This window comes from Culex quinquefasciatus, chromosome 3 (genome assembly GCF_015732765.1).
Source record: "Culex quinquefasciatus strain JHB chromosome 3, VPISU_Cqui_1.0_pri_paternal, whole genome shotgun sequence".
NCBI lineage: Eukaryota > Metazoa > Arthropoda > Insecta > Diptera > Culicidae > Culex > Culex quinquefasciatus.
Genome location: NC_051863.1, coordinates 9,545,287 through 9,573,198, shown reverse-complemented (window position 1 = coordinate 9,573,198; position 27,912 = coordinate 9,545,287). Strand labels below are relative to the sequence as shown.

The 27,912-nt window shown below is 36.7% G+C and overlaps 2 protein-coding genes across 7 annotated transcripts in view; one reads left to right on the top strand and one right to left on the bottom strand.

Moving 5' to 3' along the window:
- LOC119768882 overlaps nt 1-9,958 on the top strand; it is a 272,264-nt gene extending 262,306 nt beyond the window's left edge. For all 5 annotated transcript variants that reach the window (XM_038260535.1, XM_038260534.1, XM_038260533.1 and 2 more), the window contains 3 exons: nt 1,513-1,725; nt 2,016-2,443; nt 9,631-9,958. In XM_038260535.1, coding sequence (XP_038116463.1) covers nt 1,513-1,725; nt 2,016-2,443; nt 9,631-9,664 — 675 coding nt within the window. In that variant the 3' untranslated portion in view covers nt 9,665-9,958. The remainder of the gene's footprint in view (nt 1-1,512; nt 1,726-2,015; nt 2,444-9,630) is intronic.
- The window catches only part of LOC6048873 (pseudouridine-metabolizing bifunctional protein C1861.05), a 402,385-nt gene that overhangs the window by 341,325 nt on the left and 33,148 nt on the right, over nt 1-27,912 (bottom strand). The gene's annotated exons all lie outside the window — the stretch shown is intronic.

The following is a 27,912-nucleotide window of genomic DNA, read 5'->3' as shown; positions in this document are numbered from 1 at the left end:
ATCTCATGATGGAGGGGTTGAACGACCCCTATCATTTTGAACATTTAAAATAAGATGTGTTTTTCAATAATTTGCAGCCTCGAATGGTGATGATTTAGAAATTTCATGGCAAAGAGACTTTAGTGTAACATTGGACGCACAATTTGAGAATGAACTAAAATATCCGAAAAAACGTATTTTTAACGTGAAATATATCAGTTTTAAACCTTCGGACATTTTTCCGTACTCCACCGTACAACATTTTGGGTTCTTTTCAAATCTGCAATCACCCAGGAAGGTATTTTTTTTTTTTTCAGTTACACAGAAAGATTGAATATTACCTTTTTTACGATGTCATTTTACCTTAATTTAGACTGAAAAAGTTACATTGCACCAGAAAAGGTGAAATTACACATTTTCAGAGGTAAAATGACCAATGTTTCTGACATAAATTACAGGCCACGGTGTCAACATTTGAATGAAAAAAGTGTTTTAAAATGCATCATACATCTAGTTATTTTGCAATCATTGATTTCCAAAATTTCTAAATGCTGACGATTTTTTTTTGCGAGAAAAAAAAAGTGTTGCGGGGCTGTACATTGTAATTTCATAAAAATTCAAAATATTTTTAAACGAGTCCAAACATGTTAAATATGATTATCAATGCACAAAAAGGCATTTAAGGTCGTTCTCAGTTGATTAGACTTCTATTTTAAATGAAGTTTTGATATTTTCTTGAAAAAATATTTTTTTGCCACCTGATATTTCAGACCAATTTTGAAGGGGGTGGGGGGGGGGCGATATAAACTTTGAAAAATATTTGCAACGGCCTAACAAAAAAGTAACGACGATAACGTTATCGTTTAATAACGTTGAAATTTACACCAAAAATATCATTACTGAAAACTATCTTGTCTTGTGCTATCTTGTCCGAGAAAAACGCGTTTTAATGTTTGACCTTGAATATGCAAAAGCGAGAGCACGCAATGTAAACATTAACAAACACGTTTTGTTTGGCTGACCATTCTGTGCATTGTCCCAAAGTTTGGTTAAAGTTGGTTGCTGGAGTCCCGAGTTATAATTACAAATGTTTACGGTAGTCTAGCTTGTACGTGCGACAAACGCATCCTGACTTTCCTGGCCTGAAATCCATTTGGCCTTTTGTCGCACTTACATCAATTTTCATGGAGTGACAAGATAGCACGACAAGATTGAAACTACTTTCATATGTAAAGTGACAAAAATGCACGGAGTTTTTTCGGTTTTTGTTGAATATCTCAGGATTGAAATCGAATTTTGGGGATCTGTGAAGGTCAAAAGGTGAGGTATTGTGAGCTGCACAATATGGCGTTCTTAACTCAATTTGGCCCAAAATGCACGTACGACAAGTTAGCACGATGCAAATTAATGTGCAAAGTTATACTTGAAACACTCGATAGCAGGCAAGAAAAAAAACAATAACCTCTATTGAATTTTGTTTACGAATTTACAACAAACAACTAATTTCCGCACGTTCCCCCTTCTTTCCCCCAGGGTTGCGCCGACCGGATCGCGTCCTGGCTGCGCCACACCGCGGACATTCTGTTCGTGCTGGGCTACTGCGTGATCGCGTTTCTGAAGCTGAGCTTCCTCGGCATCCTGCGGTACGAGATCAAGGAGATGATCCAGAAGATCAAGCTGCTGCAAACCGAAATGGCCGGCTCGATCCTGAACGGCGTCGAGTGCGACCAGTCCCAGATGCAGCAGGTAATGGGGATAATTAGGTTGGGTTTGAGGGTAGGAGGTCTTCTAATCTGCACCTGGACTAACCCGTAACAACAAACGGTGCGCACACCGCTTAGATTAATGCCAACCTTTTCCGCACAATTATCTCTCTTTCTCGATATCTTTTTTTTCTTACTCTACTCTGCCACGTGTGCCACACGCGCCAATAAAACGCACCCGTAACACCTGTAACCGCGCACCACCACCACGGAACCGATTGGCCCCGGGGGAAAAAAAAACCCCGCAACCGTCGTGCCTTTCCAAATCTCTAGTTTACCTTGTTGCAGCAAGTGACGAGCACGTCCGTCAACGGTGGAATCCACGCGGAACCCAAGGTCGGCAACCGGGACCGCGAGCGGACGCGGATAGAGGCCGCCGAAAGTGAGCGGGAATCGCTGCTGAACACCACCCAGCAGGACGCCACCCCGAAGGTCCTGAAGCACAAACAGCTGTACACGTGCATCAACGAGCAGCAGCAGCAGCAGCATCCTTGCGGGGGTGGGGGAACGGGGAGTGGTGGGCTGGGGGTGGGGGCGGCAGGGGGCTGCGAGTCGGACACCAACTCGAACTGTGCCCTGCTGGTGGAGGAAAGCAACGCGGCGATGATGGCTTCCAGCGGGGCGGGGGCGGCGACCAAGACAATAAACGGCAACAACAACTACGAACTGAGCGAGTTCGACGACAAGGCGCACACCTACAGGTAGGACGGCTGGGGGAAGGGGTTCGTCGCTTCATAAGCGTTGAAGTCTTATTGATTGTGGGTACAATGTACACTCAGGGTGGCCACCAGATTTCGATTTTCAATTTCCCGGTTTTTTCCCGGTTTACTCCCGAGACCAGAAGGAATTTTCCGGAATGTTTTAAAACCAAATTACAATGTTTTTTAGGCTAACGTTAATATCATCATACTTTTTGAACGCATACATTTGGTTCAAAGTTTGAATTCCTCAAGAAAGCTTTCAAACCTTGAGTAAAAAGTAAGTAAGTTGTAAACGAAGCCGTTTTTATCTGTTATCAATCAAACCTAATTTTCAAATTATTGGGTTTATTTCATCAAAAATCGTTTTTATTTTTTAAAATAAGATAAATTATAAATAGAATTTATTATTCTTGTAAGATAGATTTACAAAAATACATTGTTATCAACAGTGATGTAAATGCTCGTTAATTTTCTTTGAAATTTTTTTTGTGAATTCAAAAAGAACAATTCTTCCAAGAATTATCAATTTCTTTGATTTTTTTTTGCTAAAATTATGTGATTACTTTCTTTTTGACCAAAAAAATCTTTTTGCATCATTAGTCCAAACAAAAATATGTACACTTTGGCAGCAGTGCAGGAAAAGGCCATACAAATGTGAAAAAATCGATACCTTGAAGCTTTCTTTTAAGAATAATTTTAATAAAAAATACTTTCTAAAAAACCCAAAACACATAATGGTAAAAACAATTAAAAAAATTACCGTGCTGTGATTTTTTCAACAACACATAAGGCGGATACAAATTTTATTTTAAGTTTTTGTCGCCCCGAAAAATCAGGGGACAAATTTTTTTTTTCTTCAAAAAACATCAAAATTTTAATGGAAATTTAAGTGCAATCAGCTGAAATCAATTTAAAATGCATTCCCTTGCGTCTAGAATCATTTTTGAGCATGTTTGGGTTAATTTAATAATCTTTTGAATTTTTGAAAATTTTCGATCTTTAGTTTTTTTTTGTTCATTTTTTTGTTTTCGTCAAATCTAACATTTTTTGAAGATCATTAGCAAAACAACTGAACTAGCGTAAAATGCATTTTTTAAGAATTTTGCATTCAAATGTTGAGACTATGGCTTGTTCTTTGAATTTTTATATTTTTTTCAGATTTAAACATACTACACATACTTTTTCGAAGTTGTAGCTATTTTCAATTAAAAAATAATTCTATTTTATCTCTAAAAAATCAAGTGATTTAGAAAATTCTTTACTGCATTCTTTTTTGAACATTTTTGATCCATTCTTTTGTTGCTGAGATACAGGCCAAGAAAAATATTTTAAAAGAGTGTATTTTGTGTGACAATTTGTAGGAAAAGTCTTGATCTTTAAATTCAGAGAGATATTTACTGTAATGTTGTTTTTGTACCATGATATCCATATTTTCCACTTACAAAAAAATCCTAATTTTAATTTTACTCAAAACTAGCAAAGATGGGTTAATGTCCGCCATTATGGGGTTTGTCTTCCGGACCCCCTGAGACCGCTCGTGGTACCCCCAGGGGTACATGTACCCCAGGTTGAGAACCGCTGGTAGAGCAAACATTTTGCTTTATTAAAAAAACAAATTCACCTGATAAAAGTATCATAGGATACAACAGAAAAAATCCATAGCCAAGAAGCATGAGTCTATCACACAAATTCAAACATAGATTTCGCGAATTCTTCATTTAGAATAACAGGAATAATATTTTTATTGAGAAAAGAACATATTGAATACATTAAAGAGGCTTTTGTCAAATTTTAACGAAATTTAAAATATTTCCCGGTTTGTCGGTCGAATGCCCCAGTTTTTTCCGGTTTTCTCCCGGTGGATAAAATCCCGGTTTTTCCCGGTTTCCCGGTTTTTTTTTCCCGAGGTGGCCACCCTGATGTACACGCTTATTGCAAATATTTCAAATTGGATAATCTTTTACGTATTAGAATGTGTATTATTGAGTGATGCTGGAGAAGCATGGTACTTTAAGTTCGATTGAAGAAGCCAAATCTCAAATTTGAATTTTAGTTTTTAACACATTTTTTTTAATTTAAAATATACAATTTATATGAGACATTTTCGAATCTATAAAGAATCAATAATTTGATCATTTTTCTTTTTCAAACAAATAATACAAAGTTTTCAGGTAAATTGAGAGATCTACATCAACTCTGATAGAAAACAAAGTAAATAAAAAACTATCAAATCAAAAAATGCTTATGCAGTTTTTCAAACAATCATTTCAGCAGAAAACAACTGTTTTTGAATTGTTAATGAGCTCCAAATCGGATGCAATTAACATCCTGTTATCAATTTCAGGCAAAATATTCGCTGCATAGCCCATTACGTAAATAGTTTCCAAACGGAAGCATATTCTACTGTTTGTTTAACGGCTGTGTGTGTGTGTGTTTGCATATTGTCACACAATGTCGCACACCTACAAACGCTCTCACACCCCCGTGAACCCCCGTGTGTGTTCATGCCCGAACAAACCGATGTCGTTAATTTTTAATGAGCTTACCAATTCACGCTTGGTGTACCGTGACAAACACAATCCTGAATATCGTTGTCGTTGTCGGCCCCCGGTCGATGTTCCGAGTCTACATTAATTATAGCCCGGTAATATGTCAATTATTGCTTGCAAATACAAGCACGCATTAAAGCCTCCACCCACTTCAGGTTGGTGTTCAAGTTCATCGTTTGACATTGTTGATAGACTTGAAAAACAAATAAATAAATCATACATGAAGGTGTGTCTGTACAGGAGACTCAGGGTGTAGTCCCATAAAAGGAAAAAGTACAGGGTTCAAACCACAATTTAATTGCTTTAAACAGAAATAAAACTGGACCACTTAGAGCACAAGGGTCACCCGGGAGGACACCATTCCATCCATTAATGATAAAACGCCAAGTGGAAATCGATTCCCATGCACTCCGGGGGACGGCCTTGACCAGCACAGGAGGGGCAGAAGGGGCAGGACGACCACACCCATCAGGCAAGTGGCCTCCTGGAGTCGATCTGACAGGTCATTAACGTCACACGAGAATACGCCCCTGGCGTTCTCTCATTCGACGATAATGTTGACAAAAGTTTGATGGATGGACCATGAAGTATCGACTGAGTGGAGTGCTTGTAGTTAAACTGTGACACAAGACATGTTCAACGAAAAAAAAATTAAATTTAAAAAAATTGTTATGTGATGACTTATCAACGAATCCAACAATATGACGGCAGAATACAGTCGTGCCTCGGTTTTGCACCGCATATGGGGTATGAAAAACCGAGGCGTGCAAAACTGAAGCACAGAGCTTATGGGAGACATTGGCTATAGTCGTATGAAAAATCAAAAAAAAATCAAACCATCCACATTAACGACCCCCGGGTCTTTTGTGGTCTCTATTGCAAGTTTCTGCTCGAACCTAGGAGTCCGAAGACTTGAATGGGGAGAGCACCCAAACCTCTTTCTACTCCAAGGAACCTTCCACCCCAGTGTTTGAACTGACGACCTTCGGATTGCGAGTCCAACCGCCGCCAGCGATTCCACCGGAGTAGGTTTGGTTTGGTGTGTTGTTTGTACTTATGGCATGGAGATGACTCCTACACTTGGAATGACTTAACGGCCTAACAACCAAGGATGGAAGGTTGCAGCAGATGGGAATCGAACCCAGAATCATCCGCTTACAAAGCGGACAGCGTAACCATTCGGCCACGCACTGCCAATCATGTAAACATCAAAAAATTATAGTGTTTTGGAAACGGGATGATGGCAGCTAAAAAAACGAAACTATTGGCACTACGCCCCCCGGGGCATGGCCTTCCTCTAACGTGGGATTTCTGCTCCAGCGCCTCTGACGAGACAGGAGAAACCGGGACCGACGTTTTACTTCACCATCCGATAGAAGCTCAGTGGATAAGGCGGGAATCGAACCCGCGTCTCATAGCATCATCGGGATCGGCAGCCGAAGCCGCTACCCCTGCGCCACGAGACCCACTTCGATGATGGCAGCTATCCATTGCAATTACATGCAAATTTTCACAAAAATACGTTTTTTTTCCTGTATTTTGAAAATGCCACTATTTTCTCTAAAAAAAACCTCAAAATAATTGTTATTGCAATATGGGTATCAAATAATCGGGGTTTTTACATACATTTCGAATGTAATACCATTTTTTTAAATAGTCAAAATTTTCACAAAGCTACGTGTTTTCGAAAAAATACTCCAAAGTTTAGTTTGAGTTTTTTACGATATGGCTATCAAATGATCGGAACTTTTCCATACATTCCAAATGTAATGACAACATTATTGAAAAATCTTTATTTTTCACAAAACTACGTATTTTCAAAAAATACTTAAAATTTCAGTTTTTCATAATATCGGGAATTTTTTCAAATGATCGGGATTTTTTCATACATTTCGAATGTAAAGACAACATTTTTTGAAAATACTCAAAATTTTCACAAAACTACGTACTTTTGAAAATACACTCAACTTTCAGTTTTTCACGATATGGCAGTTACTGAATTACTGAAAATTTGAGTATTTTTTTCAAAAATACGTAGTTTTGTTAAAATTGTAGATATTAAAAAAAAAATGTTATAATTTTTGCAATGTATGAAAAATTCCTGATCGCTTGATATCCATATAGTAAAAAACTTAAATTTTCAGTATTTTTTTCAAAAATACGTAGTTTTATGAATTTTTTTTTTCAAAAAAATTTGTAATTATATTCAAAATGTATGAAAAAATACCGATCGTTTGTTAACAATATTGTTAGAAATTAATTTTGAGATTTTTTTCCGGAAATACGTAGATTTGTGAAAATTTTGAGTCTTTTAAAAAAAATGTTTTTTTTTTCTTTTCGATTCTGTTATTTTTGGTAGTGGAAAGTAGGCTGTTTCGTCGATCGGGAATGACAGGAGAAGTAAGTAGTTTCACGACAAAATTGTTATGAATTTGTTCGAAAGAATGCAAAACAATAAATTAACGTTTGACTTGAAATTCCACTCAAATGGTGTTTTTTGGAGTTGCAAAAAAAGTTTTATGGAACTCGTTGCAAAAAATGATTTTTTCAGCACTCGTCGTATTTACCCAACTCGGTGAACCTCGTTGGATAAATGAACGACTTGTGCTGAAAAAATCTTGTTTTTGCAACTTAATATTTCTTTTTTCGTAACGAGTGAACTTTTTAGTTTTTTTATTTATTTTTATTCTTTATCCTAGAGTTTTTCAGCCGGAGGCTGATCCAACATTTTGAAACGATTGAACTACGAAACTTGATGTTGCTTGTGTTTTATTTTTGTATGTATCTCAAGAGCAAAAAAAATCAAAATAAACAAAAAGTCTAAATATTCAGAAACTTCATTGGGCAATCATACAGCAATTCCATTTGAAAAGAGCCTAAACCAATTTTACATAATAATGACGATATTCACTTGATAGTCTGACACATTTATGTTGATAAAAATCAAAATTATGTAAAAGGCTGTTAATTCTGCGTTTTGGAAAATTGGCCCAAAACTGACTCTTCAATCTTTTTATTTAGTTTAATTTCTATATCAACATAAATGTGTCAAACAATCAAGTGCACATCTTAATTCTTATGTAAAATTGTCTGATCTTTACGATAAAAATATTTTCAGATTTGTAAAATGTGACCTAACATTTGAAAAATGGCCAAAAATGTTTTTATAACAGAATTGGGGTTAAATGGACCTTAGATGATTTTTGCGGTGCAAGTGGTTATTTTTACTGGATTCCTGGGACATTTTCACATAAGTTTAGTGCATTATGGATGGCCGCATAAAGCCTCCGCTCTAAATACAGATTGATTTTCAAGAAAAAATGTAGAAAAATGGGGAATTGGGACGAAATGGGCCCTTTGCCGTTTCGTGCGGTGGATGAAACCATCACCAATCGATTCCCCGGATTTTTTTACATAAGAAACACTAATTTTCATACCAGGGAACCAGCCGCGTTCAATTAAGTCCGATTGTGGGTTCCATTCGCCCACTGTGCATCGGGCTCATTTTTTCTGGGGGTTCCTTGGCCGAAATAATTAGACCCATACATTTTTGTTTGGCCGTTAGGGTGACCTACGCCGTGCTAGGGTGGTCACAAAATGGCAATTTTTGTCGTTTTTAGCAAAAACCAGATTTTTCAAAAAAAATCATAACTTCACGCCATTCCAACCGATTTTTATAATTTAAAGACGCAACTTTTGGTACCTAAACATGTACAGGTTATCGCTGAAATTTCAAAGTTATCGCAGTTTTAATAAAAATAAGTTGAATTTTCCTCAATTTTGTCATTTTCTCGTTTTGCGCGCGGCACGCCGAGAAATCCTTTTTTTCTGTTAAAAAAAATCATATCTTGGAATTCTGTTAATTAACACCTCCCACTTTTGAATATGTCACGTGAAATTGTCCAAGGAATCCAATAAAAATATTTTCAGATATAGCCTCTTTGGTCCAGGCACCGTCAAACGGCATTCAAAGTTTCATTCGACCTTTTCAAAAGTTTGGCTAAATTTTTTGCCTTCAAACTATTTTTCCTTGAAAGGTCATTTAATCACCCTTCATCTAGACAGCAAGAATCGGTTCAAATGGCGTGGGATTATAATTTTTTGAAAAATGTGGTTTTTGCAAAAATCAACGAAAATTTATGAGGCTACCCTAGCACGGCGTAGATCACCCTGATTGCCAAACAACAGAATAAGGGTCTAACTATGTTGGCCAAGGAACCCCAGAAAAAAGTTATCTGAGAAAGTTTTTTCGGTTTAGGCTCTTTTCAAATATATTTGCTGTATTCGTAGAACAGAAAATAGATCATGCAAATTTGTAATTATCTACAATTTTAAATATTTTTTTAGATTTTCAGTGCAAAATTTTTGACAGAACTTAATGTTGGTCATTCGGTTCATTTTCCACTACAGTTATATGTTCATTCAACGAAACAAGTTTAGACTTGCTTACGGTGAACTGTTCCGCATCCGAAATGTTTACACAGTCCAAGATTTCAATTGTGCTTCTTAAACGCTATCATTTGAATCTTATATGACTTAATTATGCCAAATTTTCACCCAACTCGCCACTAATTACTTCCCTCTCTATCTTTTTCCGATCTACTTCACACAAAACCCCCACAAACCCCTCTTGTGCAGGCTCCTCAACGCACCGACGGTGACCCGGATCTGACTACGGTATTATCTCGAGCAACTTTTTGGCGATCGCTGGCGGAAAGCGAGGCCAAACAGCGCCCCGCGGACCCGCTCCGAGGACCACCCTAGCGGGAGCGTTCCGGGTGGGGGCGGAGGCGGAAGTAGCTACACCTGCCAACAACAACAACAACAACAGCAACAACAGCTACAGCAGCCACCGCCGCAGCAGCAGCAGCAAAAGTTACCGCAGCAACGACATGTGCTCCAGCACCAGGACAGTGTGTGTAGTAGTGGGCGTGAAGGGGGAATCCGGACTGGTGGTGGGGTCGGTAGTGGCATGGTTCCCCGGTTGCAGAGCATAACCGGCAGCAGTGTGCTCAGTGGGAGTGGGGGCAGTGTGGGGGTAGATGGGGAGGTCGGGCCGGGCAGTACGACGGCGACGGCCGGAAGTAGCACCAGCAGCAGCTGCGGGACCACGACGGCCAGTGCCCGCGACGAACGAACCGGAAGTGGCAGTGGCAGTGGTAATGTCTCGCGAAAACGAATGTCCCGGATCACGTACGACCGGGACCAGGGCGTGCGATTCTACCAGGGTGCCGAAACGACCGACAGTAACGATTGTGATTGTGAGGACATCTGAGGAAGAAGACGCCGAACGTGCTGAAGGAGACGACGATAACGAATCAACTGTGAGAAAATCAAAGCTGTGAAACGCGTTAAGTTTTATGCAAAAAAAAGATATTTTATGTTTTCAACGACGACATCGCGCAACTTCATCGGAAGTCCCGGAGCCTCTTCAAGTCGACGGTGTGTTACTCTGCGAATACTCGAAACTTAAACAAAACAGTGCTGTTTTCCCCCCGCAACTTTAGCCGGTAAGGTCCAACTAGTGATTGTAAAAAAAAAAAACAGAGTTAAGTAACAAAGATAGACATTTTAGCTTAAAAACAAGTTATGTTAAGTGCTACCTTAAAACATAGAGAGCAAGAGAGAGAGAGTGTGTGAGCTGTGAGAAAAGGGTGCAATGAAGCAAAAAAAAAACGAAGAATAAAAAATACACACACACACAAAAATTCGAATCTAAATTAGTCGTAATGTTCGAACGTAAGTACATATTTTCGTATTATGTACTAAGTTAAGGTTACCGGTAATGATTCGAAGTTCGGTTTTTTATATTAATATATTTAAAATTGACAAAAAAAATATACTAGAGTGACAGTAGAGAACATGGTCCCCGGAACGGGGCAGAAAATTAACAACAAACGAATCAAACTCTTGAAGGCTGCCAACTTTTGATCCTAAATGCAGAGCGAACATCCTTAGCGAATCGTGAACTCACTCACCCCCATCCCGGAACGTACAACTGACACCCACGTGAATGCAAACTAATAATGAATTATTTCTAAAGATCATACTGAAATGTTGAATGAAAAAATGAGAACAAAACAGGCAGCCCAGCAGGAGGAGTAGCAGCTGGAAGAAGGGTTTTAAGATTCTGATTTGACGTTTAAAAATTGTGTTATTATTCGCCGAAAAATATCAACTTAAACAAAGAAAGGAAAACCTCTCTTACGCAAATGGACCGACGTTTTACTTCCCCATCCGATGGAAGGCCAGGAGGATAAGGCGGGAATCGAAACCGCGCCCCACAGCAACATAGGGATCGGCAGCCGGAGCCGCTAACCACCGCGCCACGAGGCCCTCCAATTATGAAAAATTCTCCCTTAATTCCGGAAATGGATTTTATTCGATTTTTTTTTATTTGCTCCAACCATTTTTGAAAGAATTGTAGGTACACAGAAAAAATAGCTGATTTTTAATGATTTCTTTTCTATAAAAGTCATTTTTTTTTATTTTAGTTCTTGTTAATATGGTTAGGGAAAAAATAAAAAAAATGCTATCGGATTGAATTTGTTTAATGATGTGTTTTTTGTATATTTTTTTTTGCACAACGAAAATTAAAATTCAAAATCAAGAACTTTTACACAAATTTTGATGAAGTGCGCCGTTTTAGAAATAAAGCCACTTAAAATTTTAACAAAAAAAAAAAACACAGTTTTTGGATTAAAAAAAAAACAATAATTTTTTAGAAGTTCAGAAAAATTCCTAAAAAAATGTCTACGAAACTTTGAGGATTGAACCTCTGTTAGCTGAGATACAGCGGAGACTTATATTTAATATTTTATTCAAATTTTTTGAAGAAAAAAAATCTTATAATCATTATTTTTATTGAAATTTTTATCTTTGAAAAAAAAAAATATAATCATCTTTTCTTATCATTGAACCATTTTTAAAATAGAATTTTTCGAGACTTCACATTTTTTTCTTTTTATCATTTTTATTACTTAAAGATGAAATTTCAGCAAAAACAACTTTTTTCAACAAAATAAAGAAAGCTTCTTTTTATATAAATTTTTAAAGGACGTTTTAAATAGCATTTTGCAACAACCAAATTTTAAGATGAATACTTGTCATTAAATTTATTTTGATGAAAACTTTAAAATAAACTAAATCAATCAAACGTGTACAGTCATCCTACATATTCGGAACACCCACAAATTCGGAACACTTTTATGATAATTTGTCAATAGCATGCCAAAAGTAGCTTTTCTGTCAACCCTACTATTTTTAGAACCTTCATTTGGACATTATCTTGCTATTTCACTTGTAAAAGTAATTCTTTTTGAACAAAAAACTACATTCCAAGACTATTTTGTCCAGAGCAGCAAAACACTGCCTCCAAATGGCCTGTTTCATAATTGTGGGATGTTATTGTGCCTCCCACAATTGTGGAACACCTGAATTTAACTGATATTTTCACAAAAAAGTTGTCAAACCATGTATAGTGATGTTTTATACATGGTTTGACAACTTTTTTTGAATTTCATTGGTTTCAGTGTGTGAAGTCATTATTTGGTTATAAATATGTACTTCTGGAGAGATCCAAAAGTTGTTTACATTCGTAAGAAAAAAGTGTTCCGAATTTGTAGATTTCAAGGGTCAAAGTAATTCTTCAAAAACTTCATATGAAAGTTAAAATTTGCAGATGTTCGATACAGCATTCGAAAGATCGCAAGAAAAGCTTTCAAATGAAGGTAAAAGCGAATCATTAAGTTCAAGTATCGATTTGCTATGATTTTTTGAACATTGGTCGATCTGGAAACCGTTCCGAATATGTGGGATTGTTGTCAGATCTTCAATCTTTTGGGCTCGTTGGAAGGGTCTTTTGATTACTTATCCAACGATGGGTCGCATGATAGATCCGAACAACATTTTCATCAAAATATTTGAGATCCGGCCTCAAAAACGTGTATAAATAACACTTAAGTACTTATAACTTTTGATGGGGTTGTCAGATTTTCAATCTTTTGAACGCGTTGGAAAGGTCTTTCAAATACCTTGCTAACAGTATAATATATGGGTTATCTTACAAAAACCACCCTGTTTACAATCTTACGAAGTTTAGCTGAAATCGTTCTTTAGCATAACTTTTGAAGTACCTACTATTCTAAACTTTACAAAATTAACTAGGGTCTTGTGGGAGCCCAAGACGGATCAAATGAGACCAAAACGGTCCATATCGGTTCGACCAGTCCGGAGGTAATCGTGTGCAAACTTTTCGGTGCACGGACTCACATCCAGACACACGCACAGACATTTGTTCAGAATTTGATTCAGAGTCGATAGGTATACGTGAAGGTGGGTCTACGAGGTCGAATTAAGAAGTTCATTTTACCTTTTAAAAAAAAAGTTCTCATAAGTTCAAAACTATTGAATCAGTCAACGACATTTCATCCGATTTCAGATCACCAGAATGAAAAAAAAAATCTTGGGCATGAACATGTCACATTAAACAAACAGTTTTGGCAACTCCAGGAACAAAGGCTATGTTTGATTTTTTTTATGATTTACTCGAAAATGCTAAATTTCTTCTTTTTTCGTGCGTGTGAACAAAAATCCACAGCTTTTTATTGATAATGTCTCAAAATCTAGTTTGTGTGCTACTCTCTGCAAGAGATTTTTTTTTTTACAGAATTAAACTAATTGTTAGGCTTGTTTGTAGAGCATTGTTACACTCTAAAAAAACCTGCAAATTAAAAAAAAAACATGGAAATTCAATATGATTTTTTTTGTTCTAAATGAAAAAAAACCCTTCTGGGTTACATTCAATTTTCCATAAAATGACATATTCCAAAATTCTAAAGTTGATTTTTAAAACTTTTTTATTCGATGAAAAATAAGTTTTTTTTTTGGAATTCTGAGTACGCCATCAAATCGGGTGTCCAATTTTACATTAAAGTCCTTTTGATACCAAATTTCCATCTAACCACCATTTCAGGCTGCAAATTATTGAAAAAGATGTCTTTTTGAGAATGTTTAAAAATTGAAGGGGGTCGTACCGCCCCTCCGTCACGATGAATATATGAAAATTCTTCAAATTTTAAGCTGACACAAAAACAAAAAGCGTTTTCAATTCGTTACTCACGATGCTAATATTCCTGCATAATCTCAAATTACCCCTTCAATCTTGAACCTTCAAGGAAAGTCGGAAAACATTACTAACAAAAACATAAATTAAAAATTTACACCAACGCACAATTATTGTTCCTTCGGTATCCCACTTTTCGCCCCTATGCTCAATCTCAATAAAACTCGATGTAATCCAACCCCACGACGACCCAACGGATAATCCAACGATTTTGGGGCAAAGCAATCGGAAAAACCCTTAAGCCATAAAAAGAGTGGGGGTGTACGACCCCTTTTTTTCCTTCAACATCAAGAAAGATGCCCTCCCCCTCCTCGTCCCTTGTCGAGCCCTTTATCACACGATTAGGCGATTATTCTGGCGCGATCGCCGCTCAGCCCCTAATTGTCTGATATATGACATTTGGGGAGGGGGAAGCGTTTGCTTTCTTGACTATTGCTTTTGCACCACACCCGAAAAAAACGCGTTGCATTATTAATGTGGGTGGGTGAGTGCAAGTGTGTCAGGTTTGTACGTGCCCGTGGGTGTGAAAAGATCAAGTAGCTCAGCCGAGAGTAACAAGATAAAGAAAAGAAAACTACAACTAAACGAAAGAATGACGAGCTCGAATGGAGAGAGAAAGAGGGTAGAAGAAAAAAAAACAAAACGCTTTAATGACGAAACCAAACTAGTCGATTAGTGGAAATAGGTTAATAAAGGAATTATCACACGTGGTGATTGAAGGGTGGCGATTTGATCGTATAAGTTCCATTTTATTTTACCTCTATGATGACGAAAGAAGAAAGAAAACATTCACCGGATGTGTATATTAAACTAGCAGTGTATTGAATTTGCATTATTTAGACAATAAAATTATGTACTGCCTGCGAGAATGTGGCGTTAATTTATTATTTGTTTTGATATTCATTTATCCGGAAAACCCATCTCCTTCCTTCTCTTAAAATTAGTTTAAGTGTATTTTTTTTCAAAATTCTGAATTTAAACTCCTTAATTTCCAACTATTTTGAGTCTAATTTGTCAGGGTTACATACATGAGCAATTCTCTATCAAAACCGGAAATAGATTTTATTTCTATATTTGGCTCAAACTTTGTGGAGGCCTTCCCTATGACCAAAGAAGCTATTTTGTGTTATTGGTTCACCCATACAAGTCTCCATACAATGTTAGATGCTGTCCATACAAAAATGGTACGTAAATATTTAAACATCTGTAACTTTAAAGTCAATTTTCTGATCAAATTGGTGTCTTAGGCAAAGTTGGAGGTATTGTTGAGGACTATCGAGAAAAAAAATAGGTACACGGAAAAATGCAGATTTTTTAATTAACTTTTTTTCACAAAAAATCAATTTCCCAAATTACGTTTTTTTTTAATTTTCGAGATTTTTTGATATGTTTTAAGAATCAAAAACCCCAACTTTTGAACCATAGAGAAGTATGTTAATAGTGAAACTCTCAAAATTCCGCTTCGCAGAAAATTCATTAAATCCATTAAAAAAATGATATTCAATGACTCCTCAATGTTTCATGACAATATTTCATGTTTAAATTTTTGTTCGTTTTTCTCAAAAAACCAAGTTGATTAACGAGTGCCACGATATCTCGAGATGGGATGGACCAAATTGGATGAAATTTGGGATGAAAACTCTCAAGACGTATCGTATCCCGTGTGCTTGACGAAGCTCGAAATTTAAATATAGTTTTTTTTGAAAAAATACAAAAGCAAATAAAAATGTAAAAATTTTTTTTTTTTTTCATTTTTATTTATATAAACGTCTTTCGTCATGCACACGGGACCAGTTTAAAGAGTCTACTTCAAAATTTTGAGTCATTTTGGTCAAAGCAGTGTTGAGATATCGTGAAACCCGTTATTTTAAACTGCTATCTACAAAAAGCTATATCTCGGAAATTATCAACAATATTTTAATGCTCTGAAAACAGATTAAGAAAAAAATAGGTGTGTGCTTATACCAACCTCTGACATTTTTGAAGATTCACAGCTGGTTTTAAAGGAGACATTGGCTATAATCCTATCAAATATCATCCAAGCTTCAACGTACGTATTTTTTGGTATTACGAAAATGCAATGTTTTTCGAAAAAAATAATCAGAATAATTGTTTTTGCAACATGGCTTGATAATGTTCAGAATTTTTTAGTACATTTCGATAGTAATGATATTTTTTGTGAAAAACTCCAAATTTTCACAAAAATTACGTACTTAAAAAAAATACTAAATGGAAAATTAATGTTTTTTTACATTATAGGCAAGGTTGTTAATCGTTATTTTTTACAATATAGGCAATAATTATCGTCGATGATATTATCGTCTAACGATAACGATATTGGTTATCGTTATCGTCGGTAACGATAAAGGTTATCGTTATTCCGATAATTCTATCAGCGATATTTTTATCGTCGATCACGGACGGTAACTTCTATTCTTTTTTTCTTAAGAGTACTCAAATTTTCATAATTCGCAAAATGGGTATCAAACGATACGAAATTTTGCATGCATTTTCACTGTTTTACAGTTTTTTGAACGGAATACTGAAATTTTTACAAAATACTCAAATTTTCATAAAATACTCAAATTTTCACAAAATACCGTATTTTCTCAAAAAACTATTTTCATATAATTCACAGTATGGGTATCAAACGATTCAAAATTTTGCATGTATTTTGACTGTTTTAGAGTTTTTTGAATGAAATACTCAAATTTTCACCGTATTTTCTCGAAAATACACAAGTTTTTATAATTTGTAATATGTGTATCAAACGATTCGAAATTTTGCATGCATTTTCACTGTTTTACAGTTTTTGAATGAAATAGTAAAATTTTCATAAAATTCCGGATTTTATTGAAAGTACCTACTCAAATTTTCATGATTATATTGCAAATCAAACGAAGTGAAATTTTACCTGATTTTTTATTCAAATAACTCATTTTTTTCGAATAATAATCATATAAATTTGAGTATTTTCGAGAAAATACGGTATTTTGTGAAAATTTTAGTATTGCATTCAAAAAACTCTAAAACAGTGAAAATACATGCATAATTTCGAATCGTTTGATACCCATATTGCGAATTATAAAAATTTTAGCATTTTCGAGAAAATTCGGTATTTTGTGAAAAATTGAGTATTTTATTATAAAAACTCTAAAACAATAAAAATACATGCAAAATTTCGATTCGTTTGATACTCATATTGCTTATTAGACAAAAAGTCAAAAAGATACGGTATTTTGTGTTTTTTTTTTTTTTAGGTATTAATACTGAAACTTACCATATTATCAAAAAAATATTTACTAAGAGGAAGCTTGGTAATTCAACATAATTTGGTTGGTATTAGACAATTTTAGAAATAGATTAATTATAAATTATCGTACGTCATCGTCGATAAAATTATCGCCAATAGAATTATCGGATTAACGATAACGATAACGATAGATTATCGATAATTCCTGACGATAACGATAGAATTATCGTTATCATTGTCGAGCCTCGATAATTTTGTCGTTGACAACCTTGAATATAGGATTCAAATGATCTAGACTTTTTCATTCAATTCGAATGTTATTACACAATTTTTAGAAAATACTCAAAATTTTCACAAAACTACGTATTTAAAAAAAAAACATCGTAAAATTCAAGTTTTTTTTTAACAATTTGGAGATCCATTGATCGTGATTTTTTCATACGTTTCGAAAGTAATTACACATTTTTTAAATACTTTTTTTTTACAAGACTACGTATTTTCGTAATTAATACAAAAAATATCAGTTTAGAAAAAATCAGTTTTAAAAAAAAATTACGAACTTACGTAGTTTTAAGAAAATTTTGAATATTTCACAAAATAATATTATTTCTATCGAAATGTGTGAACAAATCCCGATCATTTCAACTTGAATTTCTAGATTTTTTTCGAAAATACGTAGTTTTGTGATTTGTGTCGATTTGGTGTCTTCGGGTAAGTTATGTTCAAAAAAATGGGTAAATTGATTTTTTTAATTTGTTTTATTACTTTTTAAAAGTTAAATTTCCAAAATATTCTTGTTTTTTTTATGTTTTAAAGTAAATTTTCATTTTTTTTATTTTTTTTACATTTTTTTTTTCTATCATTATTGGAAAGAAGTTTGAAAATATTTGAGATTTTTCCTAATATCGCAATTTTCAATAAGTTTCATCTTCGGTCTACATTTTATAGTACCAATCACAAAAAATAAAAATAGAACCTATTTTAGGGACGCTTTTTTTACAGATAAAGTAAAATAAAAACAGAGATTTTTCCGTGTACCATTTTTTTCTGAAACGTCACAATTAAAACCTAATTCTAAACCACAGATACAAATTTTTGAAGCATTTAAGGGGTCATAATCGAGCTACCGTATGTAAATCGAACTATTCAGATTTGATTCGTGATTGAGGTGGCCTCGACTAAATTGAAAAGATTTTTATGTGTCGTTTGGTTCATGTTTCTCTTTTTTACGTTGCATTTAAAATGTACATTAATTTCGCTGTTGTGTCGCACTGTAGCCTTCCAGGGGTGGCTTTTTTTTTGCTGCTCTTGCCGTATTCTGGCGCAAATTACCTGTCCGAATGTTCTTTGTCGCGTACGCGACCATTTACGCGTCACGAGCAGAAGCAGCCGGCGTTGGATGCAGAAGTCGCAAAAATGTCCCATGTAATTGTGTTGCGCCCTTCAATTGGAAATTCAATTTAAATTAATTTAAAAATTGTGTAGCAATTTTTGTAACTAAAAAAAATACTAGCATTTAGGACAGTTTTGCGATTACGCCCCCGCAGCAAAACCAGTGGCAGCAGCTAATTCACACCAGATTGGACGGTAATGAGAGAATTTGTATGTTTTTACCTCAGCCTGGTCGACCGGCACATTTCGAGAGGGGGGTTTTCCCCCAAACCCATCCTCCTCGTTGTTCGGACATTGTGTAACCAGAAATAATGTTTCAATTTGGAAAACCCAGTGCGAAGCCGCACACCGTTTTTCCCCGGTGGAAATTGAATAAAACGGAGCCAACTTTTTAGCCCTTCGGCCAGAAAAAAAAATATGTTGCAGGTGTGCAACCGTTGTTGCTTTGGGGGGAAATTTTATGCCCGAGTTTTTGCTGCTGCTGCTCATTCGCTTGCATAATTGAGACAATTAATTACAGTGTCGTTTTTGGCCCGCTGCCATACGCGGGGTAATTTGGTGCATTTGTGGCGAATTTTGGAAAGTTATGATTAGCGAGCTGTTGAAGAAACCATGTTGCAAATCTAGTAAAAAATAATCCAAAAATTGATAATTTTTTTTGTTCAAAAGAAATTTTGTGTACGGACTTCAACGGGGGAGAAGGATGCGTGGACATACCGTACCAAACACCCTGAGTTTATTTTCTTATTTTTTCAAGATTATTAAGATCTAAACTTTTTTTAAAGAAAATATTGTTTTAAAATATAAGTCAATGCAACTTTTCTTCAAATTTCCTATAAGGATTTTTGTTCTAAAAATTTGGTTGCTTTTTCAGTGAAAAATGCTTGACAAATTGTCTGTGCTTCCCTTTTCCATTTATCTGCAGTTTTTTTCGCCCTTTTTTTGTACACGTGCTGCATTCAAATTCCTCCCAGTTGTTTCCATTTTATGCTAAATTGCAAATCCCAGCGCAGCATATTACGTCCCTCAGTGCCATTCCGAGTCCAGGCGCAAATTTCCCATTGCCACATTTTTCACTTTTTTCCCCTCAGTTTGGTTCGTTCCAACATTATGTACACGTTTCAAGTGAAATTTTCCTCTTTTTGCTTCGTTTTGCCAGAGACATTCCCGCAGGGCAGCCTGATATTAAAATAAAAATCCTGGAAACCTGAATGTTCGTGAAAAGCCAAAATTCAAAATGTAGAGAAAAAACGAAACAATTGAAATCAAAATTAGGACAAACGAAGAGAAGCTACCATTTTAAGACCACCTTTTTTCAATTAGAGAAAACTTTAAAGAAAATTTAAGAAAGTGCTGACAAAAAATTCTACAAAGTACCATGTGCCCCCCTAAAGAAAACAAATTAACGAGTGTGACGAGCAAACTGATAGGAACAATTGAGTAAAAAGTAAACAACATCAGAGTTGAACACAAAAATAAGATAAACAACCTAGGAAACTGCGCTAATCGAATGCTGTGTACAAAGAACTGATTTATGTTATTTGTTTTACGTGGTTCTCTGGGTGTTGCATTTAACGATAAACATCGCTCCGACGGAAGTAGGGACGTTCAAAATAAACCAAATCTTCCGAACTGAGCAAAAAGAAAAAGTAACCATAAAAGTGTCCCTGGCGTGAAAGATCTTTTCCGATCTAGAACCAAACAATATGCTCACACACATCCAAACGAAAAAAATGCAAACAAGTGTACAGAAAAGGATAAGCCGAAAATGTGTGCGTGAAAAAAGAATATTATTACAATCAAAAAAAATCATACGTGCTAAAACCCGGACCTAAAGCAAAGATTTCTTCGAACAAAAAAAACAAAAGACGTATCCAAACATAATAAAAAAAAACAATCGTTTGTGGAACCATTACTGTTAAATTGGTGTTGTACACAGCAAACAGAAAAAAGACAAACGCACACACACCCACAAACAAACAAAAAGGTGTCACATGTACACAGTTTCATCGACGTCTGCACACAATGAAAGAAAAATAGAGAAAACAAAAAACAAATTGATGCGTGTGGCAGCAGTGTGTAATTTGAAAGTACAGTTAAACCTCGCATATGCACCTCATATGGGGGTTTCTTATGCGAAGCACGCATATGCGAGGTACAGGGCTTATGGGATTTTGGCTATATGGGAGACATGGCCTATATTTTTATAAAAAATCAACTAAACTATACAAATTTATAGTGTTTTGGAATCGTTATGAAGTCAGCTTTACAGCTACACCAAATTTACATGGTTTACGATGTTCTAGGTCATCCGAAACTTGGTCAAGTTAAGGCCTATGTGTTCAACGCCGTACAAGTATGAGGTAGGCGATTTGACTGTGGTTTTTGACCACAGGTCATATCCGGATAGCCTCAGGGAGGTTCAGGGACTAGTCTACCGATATGTGGTGATGGTCTGGGTCTTCTGTAGAGTCCCGGGAGGTACGACCGATGGGTCTACCGCCGTAACACGGCAGAGGTCGATGTTTTTTGACCTCAGATCATATCCAGATAGCCTCAGGGAGGTTCAGGGACTAGTCTACCGATATGTGGAAATGTTCTGGGTCTTCTGTGGAGTCCCGAGAGCTACGCCTGAAGGGTCTACCGCCGTAACAAGGCAGAGGTTGGTGGTTTTTGACCTCAGATCATATCCGGATAGCCTCAGGGAGGTTCAGGGACTAGTCTACCGATATGTGGTGATGTTCTGGGTCTCCTGTAGAGTCTCGGGAGTTACGGCCGATGGGTCTACCACCGTAAGAAGATAGAGGTCAGATGTTTTTGACCTCAGATTATATCCAGATAGCCTCAGGGAGGTTCAGGGACTAGTCTACCGATATTTGGAAATGTTCTGGGTCTTCTGTGGAGTCCCGGGAGCTACGCTTGAAGTGTCTATCGCCGTAACAAGGCAGAGGTCGATGGTTTTTGACCTTAGATCATATCCAGATAGACTCAGAGAGGTTCAGGGACTAGTCTACCGATATGTGGAGATGTTCTGGGTCTTCTATAGAGCCCCGGGAGTTACGACCGACGGGTCTACCACCGTAACAAAGCAGAGGTCGATGCTTTTTTACCTTAGATAATATCCAGATAGCCTCAGGGAGGTTCAGGGCTAGTCTACCGATATGTGGTGATGTTCTGGGTCTTCTGTAGAGTCCTGGGAGCTGCGTCCGATGGGTCTACTGACGTAACACGGCAGAGGTCGGTGGTTTTTGACCTCAGATCATATCCGGATAGCCTCAGGGAGGTTCAGGGACTAGTCTACCGATGTGTGGTCATTTTTTGGGTCTTCTGTAGAGTCCCCGGAGTAACGGCGGATGGCTCTACCACCGCAACAAGATAGAGGTCGGAGGTTTTCGACCTCAGTTCATATACGGATAGCCTCAGGGAGGTTCAGGGACTAGTCTACCGATTTCTGGTAATGTGTTGGGTTTTTCTGTAAAGTCCCTAGAGCTACGGTCAATGGGTCTACCGCCGTAACAAGGCAGAGGTCGGTGGATTTTGACCTAAGATCATATACGGATAGCCTCAGGGAGGTTCAGGGACTAGTCTACCGATTTCTGGTAATGTGTTGGGTTTTTCTGTAAAGTCCCTAGAGCTACGGTCAATGGGTCTACCGCCGTAACAAGGCAGAGGTCGGTGGATTTTGACCTAAGATCTTATACGGATAGCCTCAGGGAGGTTCAGGGACTAGTCCACAGATATGTGGTGATGTTCTGGGTCTCCCGTAGAGTCCCGCGAATTACGGCCGATGGGTCTACCTCCGTAACAAGATAGAGTTCGGAGGTTTTTGACTTCAGTTCATATCCAGATAACCTCAGAGTGGTTCAGGGACTAGTCTACCGACTTCTGGTAATGTGCTGGGTCTTCTGTAAAGTCCCGGGAGCTACGGTCAATGGGTCTACCGCCGTAACAAGGCAGAAGTCGGTGGATTTTGACCTCAGATCATATCCGGATAGCCTCAGGAAGGTTCATGGACTAGTCTACCGATATATGGTGATGTTCTGGGTCTTCTGTAGAGTCCCGGGAATTACGGTCAATGGGTCTACCACCGAAATAAGGCAGAGGTCACTGGATTTTGATCTTAGATCATATCCGGATAGCCTCAGGACGGTTCAGGGACTAGTCTACCGATGTGTTATGATCTTTTGGGTCTTCTGTAGAGTCCCGGAAGTAACGGCCCTGAGGCTATTCGGATATGATCTGAGATCAAAAACCACAGACCTATATCTTGTTACGGCGGTAGACTCATCGGCAGTAACTGCCGGGATCTTACAAAAGAATTATCACATCGGTAGACTAGCCCCAGAACCTCCCTGAGGCTATCCGGATATGATCTGAGGTCAAAAACCTCCGACCTCTATCTTGTTACGGTGGTAGACCCAACGGCCGTAGCTCCCGGGACTCTACAGAAGACCCAGAACATCACCACATATCGGTAGACTAGTTATGGTTGTAGACCCATTGACCGTTACTCCCGGGACTCTACAGAAGACCAAGAATATTACCACACATCGGTAGACTAGTCCCTGAACCTCCCTGAGTCTATCTGGATATAATCTAAGGCCAAAAACCATCGACCTCTGCTTTGTTACGGCGGTAGACCCTTCTGGCGTAGCTCTCGAGACTCCACAGAAGACCCAGAACATTTCCACATATCGGTAGACTAGTCCCTGAACCTCCCTGAGGCTATCTGGATATGATCTGAGGTCAAAAAACACCGACCTCTGCCGTGTTACGGCGGTAGACCCATCGGTCGTACCTCCCGGGACTCTACAGAAGACCCAGAACATCACCACATATCGGTAGACTAGTCCCTGAACCTCCCTGAGGCTATCCGGATATGATCTGAGGTCTAAAACTACCGACCTCTGCCGTGTTACGGCGGTAGACCCATCAGACGTACCTCCCGGGACTCTACAGAAGACCCAGAACATCACCACATATCGGTAGACTAGTCCCTGAACCTCCCTGAGTCTATCTGGATATAATCTAAGGCCAAAAACCATCAACCTCTGCCTTATTACGGCGGTAGACTTTTCAGGCGTAGCTCTCGGGACTCCACAGAAGATCCAGAACATTTCCACATATCGGTAGACTAGTCCCTGAACCTCCCTGAGGCTATCTGGATATGATCTGAGGTCAAAAAACACCAACCTCTGCCGTGTTACGGCGGTAGACCCATCGGACGTACCTCCCGGGACTCTACAGAAGACCCAGAACATCACCAAATATCGGTAGACTAGTGCCTGAACCTCACTGAGGCTATCTGGATATTATCTAAGGTCAAAAACCATCGACCTCTGCTTTGTTACGGCGGTAGACCCGTCGGTCGTAACTCCCGGGACTCCACAGAAGACCCAGAACATTTCCACATATCGGTAGACAAGTCCCTGAACCTCCCTGAGGCTATCTGGATATGAGCTGAGGTCAAAAAACACCGACCTCTGCCGTGTTACGGCGGTAGACCCATCGGACGTACCTCCCGGGACTCTACAGAAGTTCCAGAACATCACCACATATCGGTAGACTAGTCCCTGAACCTCCCTGAGGCTATCCGGATATGATCTGTGGTCAAAAACCACAGTCAAATCGCCTACCTCATACTTACGGCGTTGAACACATAGGCCTTAACTTGACGAAGTTTCGGATGACCTAGAACATCGTAAACCTTGTAAATTTGGTGTAGCTGTATAGCTGACTTCATAACGATTCCAAAACACTATAAATTTGCATACTTATGATGATTTTTTATAACAATATAGGCCATGTCTCCCATATAGCCAAAATCCCATAAGACCTGTACCTCGCATATGCAACTCTTGCGACAAAACCGAATCAGGTGGAATGACTCGTATATGCAAAGTTGCATATGCGAGGCGCTCTTATACGAGGTTTAACTGTAAAACAAAAATTAATCGAAAACGCCTTTTCAACAACCGTCATTATCGTCTCGAATTTGCGTTTTTTTTTTCCTCTTCTTTATGTTTTCGCCAAACGAAACAATAACAATGGTTGATTGACGTCTCGACGACGAGTTTGTTTACCTCCCCCCTTCTAAGCTCCACGGAGTAAAGAATTTTTTTTTAGTTTTGCTTCAAGCTGAGCTGAGTTTTGTTGCAATGATTGGAGGCGAACAAAACTAGCGAATTTGATTAGTCGAGGAAAGGTGTGTAGAAAGAGTGAAGCAATAGAAAGAAATGGGTAGACAACAGTTTGACAGAATAGTGCCGCTACTGGATAAGTGAGAAGTATGAGAAGAAAAACAAACAAAAAAACCTTAACAAAAAATAAATTTAAAAAAAAACATCCTACAACGGGAGAACTGGTCGAAAAAAGTGAGTATTCTGTTGTTGAAGGTCTCACAATCATTTAAAAAGGTAAATTTTCCAAGAGGAAGTGTTTATTTTTATTATGCTGTTTTTTACAACTACAAAACAAACATTTCCAATAACTCTTTTGTTTTGTGCTATCGTCTTGTTATAGTAAAGTTCAATATAATTAATTTTTCAACATTTGGTTCCTTTAAAACTTGTTATAAAGTAAGTTAGCCATTTTTGAATAAAAAAAACTTGCTTTTACAATCAAAAAATGTGAAAAAATAGTTTCTTTGCTTAAAACAGCAATTCCGTATGAAAGTAAAAACTCGAAATGTCCGATTTTTTGTATTGAATTTTTTATGTACAGTACCGCAATTTTGTTTTTTTTTAAATATTTTTTTGTCAAATCTAACCTTGTTTTCATCTAATTGCAAATCAACTTAATTGCCCCTGTTCGCATAAATGTCCCATATGCATTTTCATTATTTTTGAATTATTGATACAGTTTGGTTTCAAATCCAAAAATGTTCAGTACTGTATTTTGGAAATATGGAGGAAATCTAGTTTTTTCAAACAAACAAACTTGACTTACGTTTTTTGAACATGGGCAGTAAACTGGTGTATAATACATTGTAAAACCCTTTTTTAAATTTTTTTTAAATATTTATTTGATTTTTACTACAGGTAATTTTCAAAAAGCTGGTATATTTTTTATGAACTTCTCCCATTATAGTAATATATGTAAAAAAAATCCGAGAATTCGAAAAAAATAAGTTAATACAAGGGCCAAAACGGCATTTTAAAGTTTCATATGATCTTTTCAAATATTATTTAAGATTATTAGTCCTCAAACTGACAAAGTTAACATCGACTAAAATAACGAGAAATTACGATTAAGAAAATGCATTTTTTTTCAAAAGTTTATTCTTTAAATCCATATTAACTAGAAACATCATAATGGTCAAATAAAAAACTAATTATTTGAACTAAACTCAAGACTAGTATCCGGCCATTTAAAAATTTTGAGATTAAAAATATATGTTTTCAAATAGTGTTTTCGAAAACACAGTTTTTAAAAAACGTTACATCAAAAATCTCTTGAGTAGTGCTCTACGAAATCGGTCTTATTATTTAATATTATTTTTTTGTATTTTTTAATCCGACTGAAACTTTTTTGGTGCCTTCGGTATGTCCAAAGAAGACATTTTGCATCATTAGTCCATATAATTTTCCATACAAATTTGGAAGCTGAAATGTGAAATGTGAATGAAATATGAAAATTCAAAAATCTGTATTGAAGGAATTTTTGATCGATTTGGTGTCTTCGGCAAAGTTGTAAGTATGGATAAGGATTACACTGAAAAAAATAATACAAGGTAAAAAAATTTGGTGATTTTTACTAACACTTTTTGTCACTAAAACTTGATTTGCAAAAAAACACTATCTCCATTTTTTTTTTAATTTCTAATATGTTTTAAGGTTGATGCCAATTTTTCAGAAATTTCCAGAACAGCCAAAATTCTTGGACCGAGTTATGATTTTTTTTTAATCAAAACTGCTTAAACAAAAAATATCAACAAAGTTCAAAGAAGCAAAATAAAGAGAATTTTCTCGGCTTTTTAAAAATATGAAACTATTGGCACTACGCCCCCCGGGGCATGGCCTTCCTCTAACGTGGGATTTCTGCTCCAGCGCCTCTGACGAGACAGGAGAAAAATATATTTTTTCAAAAAATGGGACACTTATTTTGAAAAATGAATAACTGCGATTATTTTCAAAACAAAAAACTACCTAAAAATGGCTATAACTTGAAAACGGTGCACTTTATGAAAATTTCACTATAGTAGTTTATGCAACAAGTTGCAAAAAGAGGATTTTTCCGCACGAGTCGGTGAACCTCGTTGGATAAATACGAAGAGTGCTGAAAAAATCAAGTTTTGTAACGAGTTCCATACAACATTTTTTGCAATTCCAAAAAACACACACTGAGTGAAATTTTATGTATTTTGTCAATAAATCGTTTAAATCAAAAAAATGTTGAAAAGTGTTTCGAAACAAGTGCTGAAAAGTTCAACTTTTCAGCATTTATTTTGAAAAGTGTCGCTATTCGATTCTGTTATTTTTGGTTCAGAAAAGTAGGCTATTTCTTCGTACAAGAATTACAAGAAAAGTAAGTAGTTTCACGACGGAATTGCAAAAAAAGTACATTTTGATTGCAAATTCGATTTTACATCGAAAACATCGCACCTTTCAACTTCATAGAGAGGATAAGCTCTTTCAGGCCTGATGGGTCATATGACTTACAAATGAATATTTTCAAAATTAGCCTTTGGTTTTTGTACGATCACAAGAAAAATTTCACTGACTAAAAAAAAAATATACGTATTTTAAAGGGTTAAACTAACAAAAAAATGATTCTTACTCAAGTTGAATTAATTTTGTAATCAACGGTGCATTTCAACCAGGGCTTTTGCACCGAGATTTCTGTTAGTCACATTTTAGTATTTCGAATGTTACTGGAATTCGGTCCTAACCAGGTCCCAGCACCGAAAAGGACCTAATAAAAATAATTTTATGAAAAAAATGTTACTGGAACTTTTGACGTGATTTTGAATTCAAATTGATTACTAAATTATTTAATACCAGAAATGGAACCGTAAGTTCGACAATTTTTTAATAAGAAGACAACAGTTTTCTTAGTTGCTGTGCATCCTTTAATAAAAATGTAAACAAGGTGCTGATTGAAAAAATAACATGATCTAGCAAAACATCCAACAGGATCAGCCACCTCCCAA